Here is a 14,284-nt window from a genome sequence, read left to right on the forward strand (position 1 = left end):
TTGTGATCATATGCATAGGCCCTGGATCCAAGTACGTACCTCCACTACCATTTTGGTAGCATGCCTCATGTTATTTTGCATTCTCTCGCTGTTCACTGAATACAGCGCTGTAGTGGCCAGCAGGATTGCAGTAGAACTCTGAGTAGTGCCTCAGTCCAAGGTTGGTTGCACTGCCAGGAATGGTGGTCCTTCTCCCTGAGAGTGTAATGGAGTGTTGCTTTCCGAAAGTGCCGTACCCCACTCTCCTGTTCTAAGTTTTTACATTGTTATTGTTTGAAAGTAAGGAAAGCATGCCTATTGGAGCCACATCTCCTGTTGCAGAAGTACTGGAAGTCATTTCATGAAGATATTCATTACTTGTTCACAGGCCCAGATGGGGCCCACATGCGGGTTTTGCTGAAACTGCTCTGCCGTCATTGCTTGCATCAACTTAGGGAATCTACAAATGAGTGAGAGGTTACCACTACTACATGTTTGCTTGTTTATGATTCAAACAGTGCAAATTCAGTACAAATGTGTGTATGTCCCCCTCTGAACCTACATACCAACAACGTTTATGCCTACTGCCTCGTCTTAACATGATGCAAAGTTATGGTTCCAAAACATGGCTTGACACTTGGCAACATTACCTGTACAAACATCTGTGAGCACATTTAATAGAAATATGTTGAGCTGTGCTTGTTCTTCCCCACATGCCTCACAATAGTGCATGGTGCATAGTGCAATATCACAAAGATAGTGTCTTGTGTAACTCTCACACATGCTTGGCAAGAGCCCAGTTCCCACCTGCTTTCAAAAACAAAATGCCCATATGCTTGGTAAAAATCAATGTGTAGTGGTTCTTTCGCTGGCTTTCAAATAAACTCAAAATCTAATATGCACAGCCCAACAATGTAAAATAAAATTCATAGTGTGAAATGCAAAGGCAAATGACCCAAGGCATGATATATAGCATAAAGCTTCTGTTGTGTTCCACCCCTGCTTCATACAATAGAAATTTGCTGTCACCAAAGTAACAACATGCATATTTATTCCTCAGTAGGCTTCCCCCCGACCTGCTAGACCAGGTATAGCCCAGATTAGACAGGAATAATATATGCATTTGCCCTGACCCTTCTTGGTGTCTGTAAACAAAGAACAGAGCACTGTAGCTCTGGCTTTCAAAAACAGAGCCCCAAGCACCTATAGATCATGTATCCTAAGGCCCCCATTGAACTTTCATCAGGTGCAGTCAGGTCTTAGTGAGGTGCAAGCATATCACCATCCATGCATGTCCTTTACTTAGATGGGACTGGACTGCTGCAGAGGAGTGAGAGGGCTGAGAAATGAAACCGCGATGGAGGTGAAAAATATAATGAAACATTACTCAAAATAGCAAATTTTAGGAAAGAGTACAAACTAGGGCATTAAGATCAAGATCAGGAACAGCTTAGAAGGAAGGTAGAACGTCTAATAGGATTGAATGAGGGGAGGAAGAAAAATGCAAAGTTCTTTTTAAGCATCAGAATAACACGAGCCACTGACTTTCTTTCGTGAAAGATTAAACACTGATAAGCACAGATTTTTAAAACTCTGGAAAGCACTGAAAACATACACCCAAATTCACAACTGGTAGAAACTGAAAGCCTAGGAATTAGTGACAAAAGATAAATTAAAAGTGTTATTCACACATTCAGTCGGCCAGTGATTGCCTCGGAACGATCGATGGAGATAAACTCAATAAGTATAGTGAAGACTCAAATTTATACTCTGCTACACATACGTTTGTACGATTGTTCACATAGTAAAATTCCACGCAGAGAACACAAACGGGTACCTAGCTAAGATAGAATAACATTAGAATAGTTGTCGATAAAGATGAAAATTAAAACGGTTTCATCTGGAAAGGTATTCACTTATTTCATGCCTGAAAATCAGGCCAAAATGCAGGTTGCTTCAGTGTCCGAGATGCCTATTTCCTATGGGCAGTGTTAGCCTGAACAAGGAAACATGGCTAAAACGGGTCATAGACACTAAAGTAATATAAACCATTTAAAGTTTTTCCCTCCAGCGCTATTCATCTGTACAAATCAAGACACCTCAAAGATAATTCTTGAATACAATTCATGCTCTTAATCACCCTCACATCATTCTTCTAGAGTACCATTGTCACATTCCCAATCGTCAAAGGGGTCGTTGTCATGTATTGTCAACGGGTAAGATGTGGAAGGCCTGTTGGGTCTAGTAAAGCCTAAGGTGGAGACAGTACAGACTTGGGCAAGAGGAAGAAAGATGATCAGAGCATCTCTCATTATTTTTGTGCCCCATCCTTCAAAAATAATTTTGAACTATGATCATGGGTTCCACACAAGTAGTGGTAGTTGTTAAATTCAGCAGTAAAGTGCCATGGCAGGTGTAAGTCCTCGCCCTTTTTCTTCCTGTAGAAAGGAACTGGAATTATTGGCAGTCAGTGGGCACATGGAAGCAGTGCCCACACAAAGAAAGCACTGGGCCCTGCTTGGACTGGTCCAAAACTTGCAGGAAAATATTATCCTTGTAGATTGAGCATTTTGTGCAGAAGTGTGCACTGCTCTTCCTGCTGTTGACATCTTTCAACCCACCAGTCCCTTCTCTGCCTGAGACAGCCACATGATGATCCAACCTAGCCAGCTTGTAGCAGCAAAAAGGGCAGGTCAGACCCAGCATGGGATCAGGTAATGGGAAGGCTTTCTGCTACTGGTCCCAGGTCATAGGCTATGTCAATGCCCTTACAGGAGCATTTTGGGTAGCAGGTCCTGAGTCTTTTGGTTCAGTAGCTCGCTTGCAGTGCGATGAGCGGATCCAGGCAGGCAGCTACTGACCCTTAAAAGCCGTGTTGGTGGTGAGCAGGACTTGATACAGGCCTTGCCACTAACTTGGAGTGTTGACTTTTACTGGTAGATCTTGACGTGAAACAAGTCTTTGCTCTTTCTATCATGACAGGCTTCAGTTGGGCTGGTGGGCAGTGCAGCTTGGCCTGAGAAGAATGGAAGCTATTAAAACAGGGAATTAGTTTGCAGTATTCTGGATTTCCAGCATCAGATAAATGTAAATGCTAGTATTACTAGATGAATATAAAGATAGAGAAGGGGTAGCAGGAGGGACCATCAGTCTGCCCATTAACATTTCTTATGAACTCAATTTAATCTTTTGTCTAGCTGTTGACCCATAGTGTTAAGGGGAAGCCATCAGGACTTGAGCACAGTCTCTTTGCAGATCTACACCATTTTATTTTTAGGAGTCCATTAGACACCTCTATATTTCCACTGGGCTTGGGTGATGTGCACAATGAAAATATTGTTGGATCCCTACAGCTTTGCACAGTTTTTGAGCAACATTAGACAGTGAGTTCCTGTGTCACCTTTGATCCCAAGTGGCATCCCAGATCTAGTAATAAAGTGCTGTTATCTCTTGGCTACACTGATGGCATCAATTTGGAGACATGGATAAGCTTTGGCCATACTCAGCAAGCATGCACACTAATACTAGAACTTAAGAACAGCATTAGGGCATCTGAATGAAATCGATCTGTGTGTGGAACAAGAGACCCAGCGGGTTGAGGTGCACATCTGAGGTAGTTTTCATACCTTTTCAATATAGTAAGTTTGACAACTGGCACAAGTATAACAATATTGTTGAGCAATAGAAGGAGAGTAATTTGAAAACCAATGGATGCCAGTGGCATAGATCATTCCTGCTAGACTAATTTGCAGCAATATGACGAAAGTGGGCTGGATTTGGAAATAACATTTTAGGGCAACCACTCTACCCTGTTAATCAGTCAGAGTACCTTTCAAATACATACTTGGGCCATGCACTCTTTTTGCTTTTAAGGGCCCGACCTTGCAGCTCATCAAGACCTTGAAAGCTGAGCATGAGTAGTTCCTCAATTTGATACACATACAAAGTTGCCTCAAAGTACTGAGACAAACCTGCGGTACAGTCAGCAGGGTTATGGAACTTCTATAGCTAAACGCCAAGGACATATTGTTAGGGGTCAGGGACAACAAGTTTTCATATTTAATTTGTCTTGGAACAAGTAGGCCAAACCCCTTGTAGCAGAAATCCTTTGGCTGCCAGTCTATAGTGCCACATTATGGTTCAGGGAAGGGCATTGTCTACAGTCAAGGTAATATTTGTGTCCATATGGTAATGCTGTTCGAACCTGTATTTATGGGTCATTAATGCACAGTCTTTATTATTAGGATGAGCGCTCACAGGAAAGGTAAGCTCAGACTGCACTACTCATAGTTCCGGTGTAAAAATATGTACACACGTTTAGCAATATTAGGCTACATATAGTGCTCCCAGAATGCTCTCTGATTAGATGCAAATATTTACAGAAGCTTGAAAGAAAGATTGAGGATTCTTTGCTTTAAAAATAAAATGTTCACAAATAATGCAACTAGGAAAAAAGTGTTTGGTACCATTTCTTTGAAGTATCATTTAGTAAAATGTGCTGATACATGCTAGTATTTTCAAAAAACTATTCATAATGGAAATATCAATTTAAACCAGTTGTAATACGATTATGGGAAACATGAAAATATACATTGGCAAAGCCAGTAGGTTCAACATTGGTCATCAGCCTTTTGGTTTTGTCAACACGTGTCTTGTTTTGACGGGGTTTGTGTAAAAAGGTATTGTTGTGGGAGCTGCCGGTCACTCACTATTATAACAAACACTGGCAAAAAGCAAAAATATTTTTGTGTCTAAAACCACACATTGTCCCAGTAGTACCTGGTATTTAACAAAATTACTTTGTGTGCTGATATGCTCCTTGTGAAAGTGCACAATGCTGTCACTCATAGTGAAGCCAGCCAATATATAGCTATAGAGCGGCAGAGTTTAATTAAAAACAAAAGGTCCTGGTTAACGCCAGACCTAATTTGGGTCTCAATTCTTAAAGAAAGTCACAACAAAAGTCCATGGTATATGTCCTCGTATTAGTGCAGATTTACTGCTTTCATGAATTACCAAGAAGTAATTTAAAAGTAGGCTGGGAAATGGTACTCCTAGAAAATATTTGTGAACTACATTTTATCACTAGCAAATGTGTATGTATAGATTTGCACATGGGAAAGTCTACTGAACGTTTACAAGTTCACTTTCCCTCCAACCACCTTCTTCCTAACCCTGGAAGAAATTTTACTTCTGTCCTTGTTGGGAATACATTTCAAGCTTTCTTGAAATGATATCAGTTTAGATTCAGTGGCTTCACTCATACATTCTTGTACCACCATGCATTGATTTCGTCCAAACAAGAATTCATAGAGCTGTTTGATTTGCCATTATATTGTTCTTGAACCTTGGCAAAATGCTCTTGACAAAAACACCTCCTACTGTTTCTTTAGGCATCTTGACAACGTTCATCTAGAAGAGCGATCAGCTACATCTTTGATACAAATAGGAAAATTGTCATGAGCTTCCCTGTTGACTTGCTTACGATTTTTAGTGTTGGTCCTCCAATATTATTATTATTATTTTCTTTAATTGGGACACCCTTCAGCAACAGCTTTCAACAAAGCCCCCATCTGGCAGCAGTTAAAAACATCAGCATTTGCTGGTGGTTGGAGTGCCCAGTTGGCTTTCATTACGAGCCATTTTTACCTCTCTCAGCATGATAACATGTAACAATTGATTAACATCTGCTCAGTTAGGATTATAACATTAAAAAACAACTTGGAATTTGCCTTTGAGTTTCTGGGGAATATTTTGGTGAATTAAGTATTTGGAAGATCATATAGGGACAAAGTGACCTAAATAGTGAGACAACGGTTGTCCAGGGCGACGGTATTCTTATATGGATAAAAGAGCATCAGTATGGTCACTGGGTTCGTCACTGTACTCTTTACTAGGTAAAGGGGTGTAACTTTCAGGCCGGTGCACATGCTCAGGGTCACTAACTCTTTGTCTTGCAATCAGTCTCTCATGTTGGTCTAACACTTGTGGTGCCATTAAATGTGCTGCCACTCACATGGTCCTTCCCTAGGCCCCTCCAAATGACTATTGGTTGGCACTTTGACATCTCTGTACTATTGCCTGTAGATTTCTAGCATCATGTGCCAGAACAGGAGATACCACTGTTACAAGAGAACAAAAGGGAGATCAAGTAAAATAATCAATTTATAGGAGAATTTGTTTCTTTTCTGTCACTTAACCCAGTGTTTGAGATGTAGTCATATGGAAAGGTTTGGACCCCCTTTATATTTGCTCATGATCACTGATTTTCACATTTTTCTTTCTTCCTTTCCAGCACCCTATTCCACTATGTCCTCATTTTGCCCTGTGGTGCGCCCTGTTACTTTGATCACTGGTGTCCTCGTCTGCATTATACCTGTTGTCCTCCATTGTGATTCCCCCCCCTATCCCGCATAAAAGGACATATGCACTGATTACAATTCAGTTTGGTACAGTGTCTGATGGACGACCCAAAGATATTTTAAATGGATACTTCTTGGTGTGTTTGCACAAATTGGCAAGCTATTCAGTGTGAAAGTAACAGATGTAGTTTGATAGTGTGCAGAGTATGGCTCGGCTCAGAGTGTGGATTGTGTGAGAGAGGAATAACAGTGCACACCCATCTCAAATGTTCAGTATCCTAATACTGCAGTCTTCTTGGCCTCGTAATGATATACAGAATTAGAGCTTTGTTTGCTTTAAGTAAATATATCTACATTTCTAACACCTGAAAGAGATTGTTTTACACTGAAAAATGTCATGGTCTTTGTATACCTCTGCAAATCTCAGGTTAAAGTGGTAGCTTACTCAGATCATGTCTGCAGTGTGCTTGCACTTTGGGGATGCTGACTTTTTTTTTTTTTACTTACAGAAAATAATTAATTCTGTCACGTGTGTGATGTGAACAAGTAAATGTACAATGTCCAAAAAAACAGCATTGCACAGCTAAATGTAGGACTGCTGTTTCTAAAAGTCTGATGAAATAGTGATGTAATGCTCAAGCCTCTGACTAAGCTCTTTAAAATGCAAATGTATAAAAATGTGTCCGTTTTAGGGGCAAAGGGGAACCTGTCACAGAGTTGAGTTGGAATTCCTGTCGACAGCTGCTGTACCAATCTGTGGCCACAGGTTTGGCTCATGCTGGGTTTGACTCTGCCAATGAGAGTGTCCTGGAAACACTGACTGACGTCGCTCATGAGTACTGCTTGAAGTTTACCAAGCTGCTGAGATTTACAGTGGATCGAGAAGCCAGGCTTGGACAAACCCCATTCTCCGATGTCATGGAGCAGGTTTTCCATGAGATGGGAATTGGCAGTGTACTCTCCTTGCAGAAGTTCTGGCAGCAGCGTATCAAAGACTATCACAGTTACATGCTACAGGTAAGACCACAAACATCACTGGCTGCTGGAAGAAGTAATGATGATGCTAGTATCTACCTTTAATCCAAGTGCTGGAGTTACTAAATTTTGTAGAGTTCGGTCAGCCTAGCTATTCATCATTTACTCTAAAATGTGTGCCCCTTTAACCAACTCTTAACACCATTTATAGACCAGGTGTTGTATATGACCAGAGTGTTAGCTTATGCTTGTATGCCTGTGATAGTAGAGCCAACGCTTCTCTATTGCTAGGGTAGAGGTCATTGTTCTGTTCTCTTCTCTGCTCTGTTCCTAAGCGCACAATCACCAAAGCCTCTTGGTGCTAAACTAAATATCCCAACAACATAGAAAAAAACAAATCAGAACTTTTTAAGCTAGGTTGAAAGCAACAGCTTTAAATAGTAAAGTTTTGTAATTCTTTTTCTAAACCTAATCAAAGAGAATGGGGTGTGAAGGTCTCCTAGTAACAAATTCCATTCTTTAGAAGCCGCACATGAAAAGGAGGCAGTGCAAACGTTTGGGACACCCAAAAGAAATTTGCCCCCCCGATCAAATATTTTGAGATGGATTATGGATGTTAAATTTGTTTGAGAAGCAAGATGGAGCACAGTCATGCACAATCCTATGAAGAATATCCAGAGTGTTAAGTTTTTTAAATTAGATCCTTTGAGCCATGGTAGCTTAAGGAGCTGAAAGAGAGTTGGGAGTGATATGACCCTCCATACAATTCCTAGTGATTATCACATTGGCTTCAGTGGGGTTACATTTTACATAATTAGCAGCAATCCAATGGTGAATAAAACACAAGGTTTCAGGGATAGTAATGGAGGGTCTAGAATGCTTGGCTGAATTTGATTTGAACCTAAACCAGATGTTTGTGTTGTCAGTGCATATAAATAAATGGTCACCCTTGTTAGATGGCTCAAGAGCTATAATGGGCCACATACAGGTTAAATAGGAGGGAATACAGATTAGATCCTTGTGGTACTTCCCATCTGATGGTGTACTCCAAGGAATAAGAAGACTGAAAGATAACCATTTTCTGTCAACCAAATAGGAATGATTCTACCTGCAAAGTAGCAGAATCCTGAAGTATAAATAATTTAGCTCTGGCAAGAAATGTGGAGTGATATTTCGTGTTGAATGCTGCAGAGAGGGATAGTAAAATCAATGCGCTAACTTCCCCATGATCGGCCAGCATTTGAAAATCATCAAGCACTGAAGTTATTTCAAGTTCAGTGCTTTGGCCAGGCCTAAAACCAAAAGACTTGAGAGTTTATTTGACTCTTCAAAAGACTAAGGTTGTTGATAAACAAGGTTTTTTACTATCATTTTGGCAAAGTAAGGAAGTAAAGCATTCTATCCTTATCGTCCCAAAGCAAAGCAGGGGGCAAGGGAAGCTTCTATAATAAAGGTCTAACTATAGCCCTTTTTGAAGCGTCTGGGGCCTAGCAGTGGACAAAGGACTGATTAAAAAATAAAAAAATTGGGCATGCAGCAGGCACGCCAAAGGCGAGCCTAGCACCAGAAACCTCATTCCTACCACATACTGCTGTTACCCTACTGCAACCCTGTTTGCTCTAAACCTTTCTGACTCTCCCCCCACTGCTGCTTCGCCACACCACACTGAAGGAGTGTTCTCCTGCATGCCTTACATTTCTTATGCACTTAACCCACACCCAACACTCGCCATATCTGCACCAACAAGAACCAGCACCCCACTCTTTCACACAGACCTGCAACCAACCACACAACACTACGCATTGGCATGCATGCTTCTCAACCCCTGCACACTCACCAAACGCCACAGGGATCTGAGTCCTGCTGCACGACAAAGCCCTTGAACTACTTTTCCTCACAGAAACCTAGCTGAACTCTTTGACACCTGACATCGACACAGCCAACCTCCCTCAGCTACAAGATCACCAGGGAAGACTGACTTCACAAGCCCAGAGATGAAATTGCCACCATCCACAAGAACACCATCACCTGCACCACCTTCACAGATACGTCATCCTCCAAAATGGAACACCTGTTATTTAAGCTGTGCGTTGCAGCCGACTTCACCCTAAGCGGCGCTCTAATCTACAGACCAGTGGGAATGCGCACTAACTTCATGGACACCTTCACATACTTTGTCACACCACTCGCACTTAACGCTAGCAACCACATCCTACTCGGAGTCTGGAACTTCAGGATCGTCATCAACATCAAACTCTACATGACCGCCCAAGTCAACATCTTCACTGCCTCCTGCTTCTGTGCCCCGGAGATGCTGAGGAAGACTTTGAAATGGCTCCCAATCAGCACCCAGAATATTGTCACACATGCTCTGGGGGTCACAAACGAGCTGGACTATGGGAACACCCTCTATACCAGGAGCAACTGAAAACCTCACCAAAAGGTTGCAAACCATTCAGAACTCTGGCTAGAATCACTCTCAACCTCCCAACCACACTCACATCACACCACCCCTGAAGGGGCTCCGCTGGCTCCTCATACACAAATGAGCACAATTCAAACTCCTAACATTTTCAAGGCACTTCAAAACACTGGCCCACCATAACACAACAAATTGCACTTTCGTTCACAGACCTTCCGTGCACCCCCGCTCGCCCACACTCCTACTTGCACACATCCCGCATATGGAAAACCAGATCTGTTGGGCGAGCCTTCGAGCCTTCTCCTATAGCATGAAACGAGCTGCCGCTACACGTAAGAGCCTCCTCTTCACTTCTTGAATTCCACAAGAAGATGAAGACCTGGCTTTTCGAGTAGTCCCACTAGGTCTTCGGTTTGTGTAAACTCTCTCCCGCTGACCACCAGGATACCCTCCAGGGTAATAATGCACTTTACAAATCTACGTAACATAACAAATTGGGGATTACGTGATTGACTAGTTGCTTCATAATTTTAGTGGGAGCAGTTGTCCATAGAAGAGCCTTTGGTTTTTGCAATATGGATAGCGACCTGACATCCATTTCCTTCAAAGGTCTGAAAGCAAAAACTTCTTTATGAACAGGCTTGATGCAGGAGTTGAAGGAAGTAGTCAAGAAGTAGTGTTCGGTGTTTATATCAGTTCTGATTATGTTGACTTTGGTCATGAAGTGATAGTCTTGCGCATATGACCTGAGGAGACTCAAGATTCTTTATCAACAGAAGGTGAGGTTGGAAGCCTTTATAATGATATAAAGTTCCCCAGATATAGTAGGTGAATTAATATTTTGGAATGTGTATTACTCACATTCTTCTAAGCAAATGTTTTATTATGCCTTTTCTATATTTATGTAGTGCTTGAAGACTTAGATGTTTATTGTTGAGTTCATAGTTGGCTCTCCAGAGTCTTTCGGTCCTGACAAGATTTAAGTTTCAATGACGCCAGCTCATTATTGAAACATGGATTGGGTTTGTGTTTGATTAGTTGAGCAATAGACTGTCTTAGTGGGTAAAAAAGAGTCAAGGTATGCTGGTAGTTTATTCTCTAAAACTGTTAAAATTGTGTTGACGTCACTATAAAAATTAGGAAATTGCCTTAAGAGGGAAGGGAAACGTTGTGTGCAAGAGTTTCTTTACAGGGAAAGCGATTCAAATCTGTTATGATGGCAAAGCGTTCTTCCTCATTTCATAAGAAGTGGTTTCCTTGGATCCATTGTGAAAGGGACTGCTAAACGATCTGACCATGGTGAAAGAATATAGTCATTGATGGAACTGGACAGATTGGAGTAAATGAAGATGGCATCTAACAAGCGTCTTAGATTACATGCGGGCTTCACAAACAACATTTGAGATACAGATCGAAAATAACTATTCCTAAATGGCACTTTTTATCTGCCTTTTTTTTCCAGTGTTACAGAAGGAATTCCTAAATTAGGTTTTTTATTTGTCCTATTGTGACCTACAGGTAGCCTTATTTATCTGTTGAGATTCCATTCAGCTTGATTATTTTGGACCCTGATTATGTGTGGCTTTATATGGTGAAGGCGTCGAGTTTTTTATATGCAAATAAATGACCGATTGATTGTGTTCCATGGATGTGCTTTGTGGCATTGTATAAATGAAGACCATGGTCTTACTCATCCCTCTACAGTAAAGCTCCTCATATTGATAGGAGAAAGGAGTAGCAGGTAGATTATTAATTTTCTGTAGACCGCAAGCATAAGAATGCACTCGATGGGGGAAGAGATTTGAGTGGGGAAAGGAGTGTCCTGTCGGTTGGCTTGGAGGGAGAGGGAGGTTATAAGACTCAGAAAAACACTTTTTTGAGATCCGCAAACTCCATTCAATCAGTGGCAACATTGGTGCCCAATGCTGACCATGGGCAGGTGCAAATTCCGACCTGCATAGGGAATGCTTCCATTTTCTTACGATAATGGCATTACTCCTAGTCCTACTCCCTCGCCTTCCTTTTAACCAATGAGGCCTCCCGCCTCCCCCCTAGACCCTCCCTTCCCCTTTCAAAAACCCCCCCCACCCTTATCCCCTCCTGTACAAAAACCAAGCCCAAGCTGCAACTCGGACAGTCCGTACCGGGAGGTTGGGAGGGAACGGAAAAGGAAGGCGAGGGAGTAGGACTAGGAGTAATGCCATTATCGTAAGAAAATGGAAGCATTACCTCCCGTCCCTCCCTCGCCTTCCTTTTAACCAATGAGACATAGCAAGAAACACACAGGAGACAGACATCGAGTTGCAAGACCTTTATTTAACATCCTGAACCAAGATCATCCCACAAATCACCTCATAGAGGATAAGACCCGGTGACCTAACACCGACTCCAAACTACCCAAGTCCGACAGCCTGTAATGACGCACAAACGTCGAAGGAGAAGCCCAAGTGGCGGCCCTGCAAATTTCCACCACAGACGTCCCCTGAAGCTCCGCCATCGTAGCCGCCATGCCTCTGGTAGATCTCCCCTGAATCCCTTGAGGAGGAACCACCTCTTTCAAGGAATAGGCCAATAGAATTAAAGATCTCACCACCGACTCAAGGAAGCCGTGGAAGGTTTTTCACCTTTGCGAGCCGGACCAAAATTAACAAACAGTGAATCCCCCTTACGAAAAGGAGCCACCACCCGCAGATACTCTAACAAAACCCTGCGTACATCCAACGAATGCAAACGGAGCTCCTCCCTTGAGGAGGGATTCGGACAAAATGAAGGAAGGATGACCTCCTGCCGTGAATGGAAAAAAGAATTGACTTTTGGAATAAAAGAAGGCACCGGAACCAGAACCACCCTATCGTGAAAAATCTTACAAAAAGGAAAGGAACAAGCCAATGCACCCAATTCCCCCAACCGATGAGCCGAAGTAATGGCTACCAAAAAGAACGTCTTCAAAGAGAGATGGCGCAAATCACAGTCCCCCAATGGTTCAAAAGGTGGCTCCGTCAACACATCCAAAACCAAGGACAGATCCCATGAAGGAAAAGAACGTACCGGGCGAGGAAATAAATTAATAAGCCCTTGAAAAAATCTAGGCATCAAGCGCCCTTCATCCTGAAGATTACGCCATGGTCCCCTGAAAGCCTGAATAGCTGCCCACTGTACCCGAAGAGAAGCCACTGACAACCCTAAATGAGCACCGTCCTGCAAGAACTGCATCACCTCAAAGATAGAAGTGCAGGTAGGATCCAACTCCCGACTTAAGCACCATGACGAAAACACCTTCCACTGTCGACCATAAGAAAGCAAAGTGGAACATCTCCTTGAAGCCAGTAAGGTAGAACTCAAAGCCACAGGCACCCCCAGACCTGTCAATCCCCGTCGTTCAACTTGCAGGCCGTCAAGTGCAACCTCCTCAATGACCCCAATGGGAGGCAGGGAAACTCCAGGGGAGACGGACAAAGGGGCAGAGGCCACATCCTCCCGTCCGCCATCAGCCTCAACAACGGGAACCAATTCGCCCTCGGCCAAAGTGGCGCAATGAGGATAACCCTGGACCCCAGATCCCTCACTCGTAACAGAAATGCCCTGAGTAGTTGAAAAGGAGGGAACGCATACAAAAGGCCCTGCGGCCAAGGACACGACATCCCGTCCACCTCCCATGCTTGGGGACACCGAAACCGAGAGCAGAAGCGATCCACTTTCGCATTCCCTGCGGACGCAAACACATCCAGCACTGGAAGACCCCAAAGCCGAACCAGACGCTGAAACAGAGACTTCCGGAGAAAGAAAAGTTGAGAGGAAGGAATCACTCTGCTCAGCAGATCCGCCCGAACATTTACCACCCCCCGAATGTACGTAGCCCTGAGAGAAGGAACCCACTCCTGAGCCCACACAAAAATCTCTCTGACTAAATTGAACAGAGCCCTCGACCTGGTCCCCCCCTTGCCGATTGACATAAGCCTTGGCCACTAAGTTGTCTGTGCGAACCAGAACCGCTGATCCCCTCAGGGAATCCTGGAAATGGATCAGAGCCAGGAATACCGCCCTCAATTCTCGCCAATTCGACGACCGACTCGCCTCCCGAGGGGACCAAAACCCCTGAATCTGAGCCGACCCCATCTGGCATCTGGCATCCGTCGTCACCACCACGGGTCTCAGAGGTGATAAAGACACCCCTACCCTCAGGTGGTCTGCATCCAACCACCATTGCAACTCTCTGTGAATCAATCCGGACCCTGGAACCCTGTCCTCCAGAGAACCGGACCCTGGTGCCCACCTTCTCAAGAACCATGTCATCAAGCACAGGAGATGGAAACGTGCCCAAGGAACCAGAAATATCACTGATGCCAAATGACCCTGCAGCCGCAACCACAGAAGAGCTCGGGGAGCAGACAGCAACAATACCTTCGTTACCAAAGCCTGGAGTACACCCAACCTTTTTTCTGACACAGTCACCAACCCTGGAAGTGTCTGAAACCGAGCCCCCAGAAAAACTAGATCCTGGGACGGCACTAAGTCTGACTTCTCCCAATTGATTAAAAACCTGTGG

General features: G+C 43.4%; 1 protein-coding gene across 2 annotated transcripts in view; it reads left to right on the forward strand.

The window, feature by feature from the left end:
• SUPT7L (SPT7 like, STAGA complex subunit gamma) overlaps positions 1–14,284 on the forward strand; it is a 68,051-nt gene that overhangs the window by 26,926 nt on the left and 26,841 nt on the right. For both annotated transcript variants that reach the window (XM_069236230.1, XM_069236231.1), the window contains exon 3: positions 7,034–7,358. In XM_069236230.1, coding sequence (XP_069092331.1) covers positions 7,034–7,358 — 325 coding nt within the window. The remainder of the gene's footprint in view (positions 1–7,033; positions 7,359–14,284) is intronic.

The sequence above is a fragment of the Pleurodeles waltl genome, chromosome 5 (genome assembly GCF_031143425.1).
Source record: "Pleurodeles waltl isolate 20211129_DDA chromosome 5, aPleWal1.hap1.20221129, whole genome shotgun sequence".
Classification (NCBI taxonomy): domain Eukaryota; kingdom Metazoa; phylum Chordata; class Amphibia; order Caudata; family Salamandridae; genus Pleurodeles; species Pleurodeles waltl.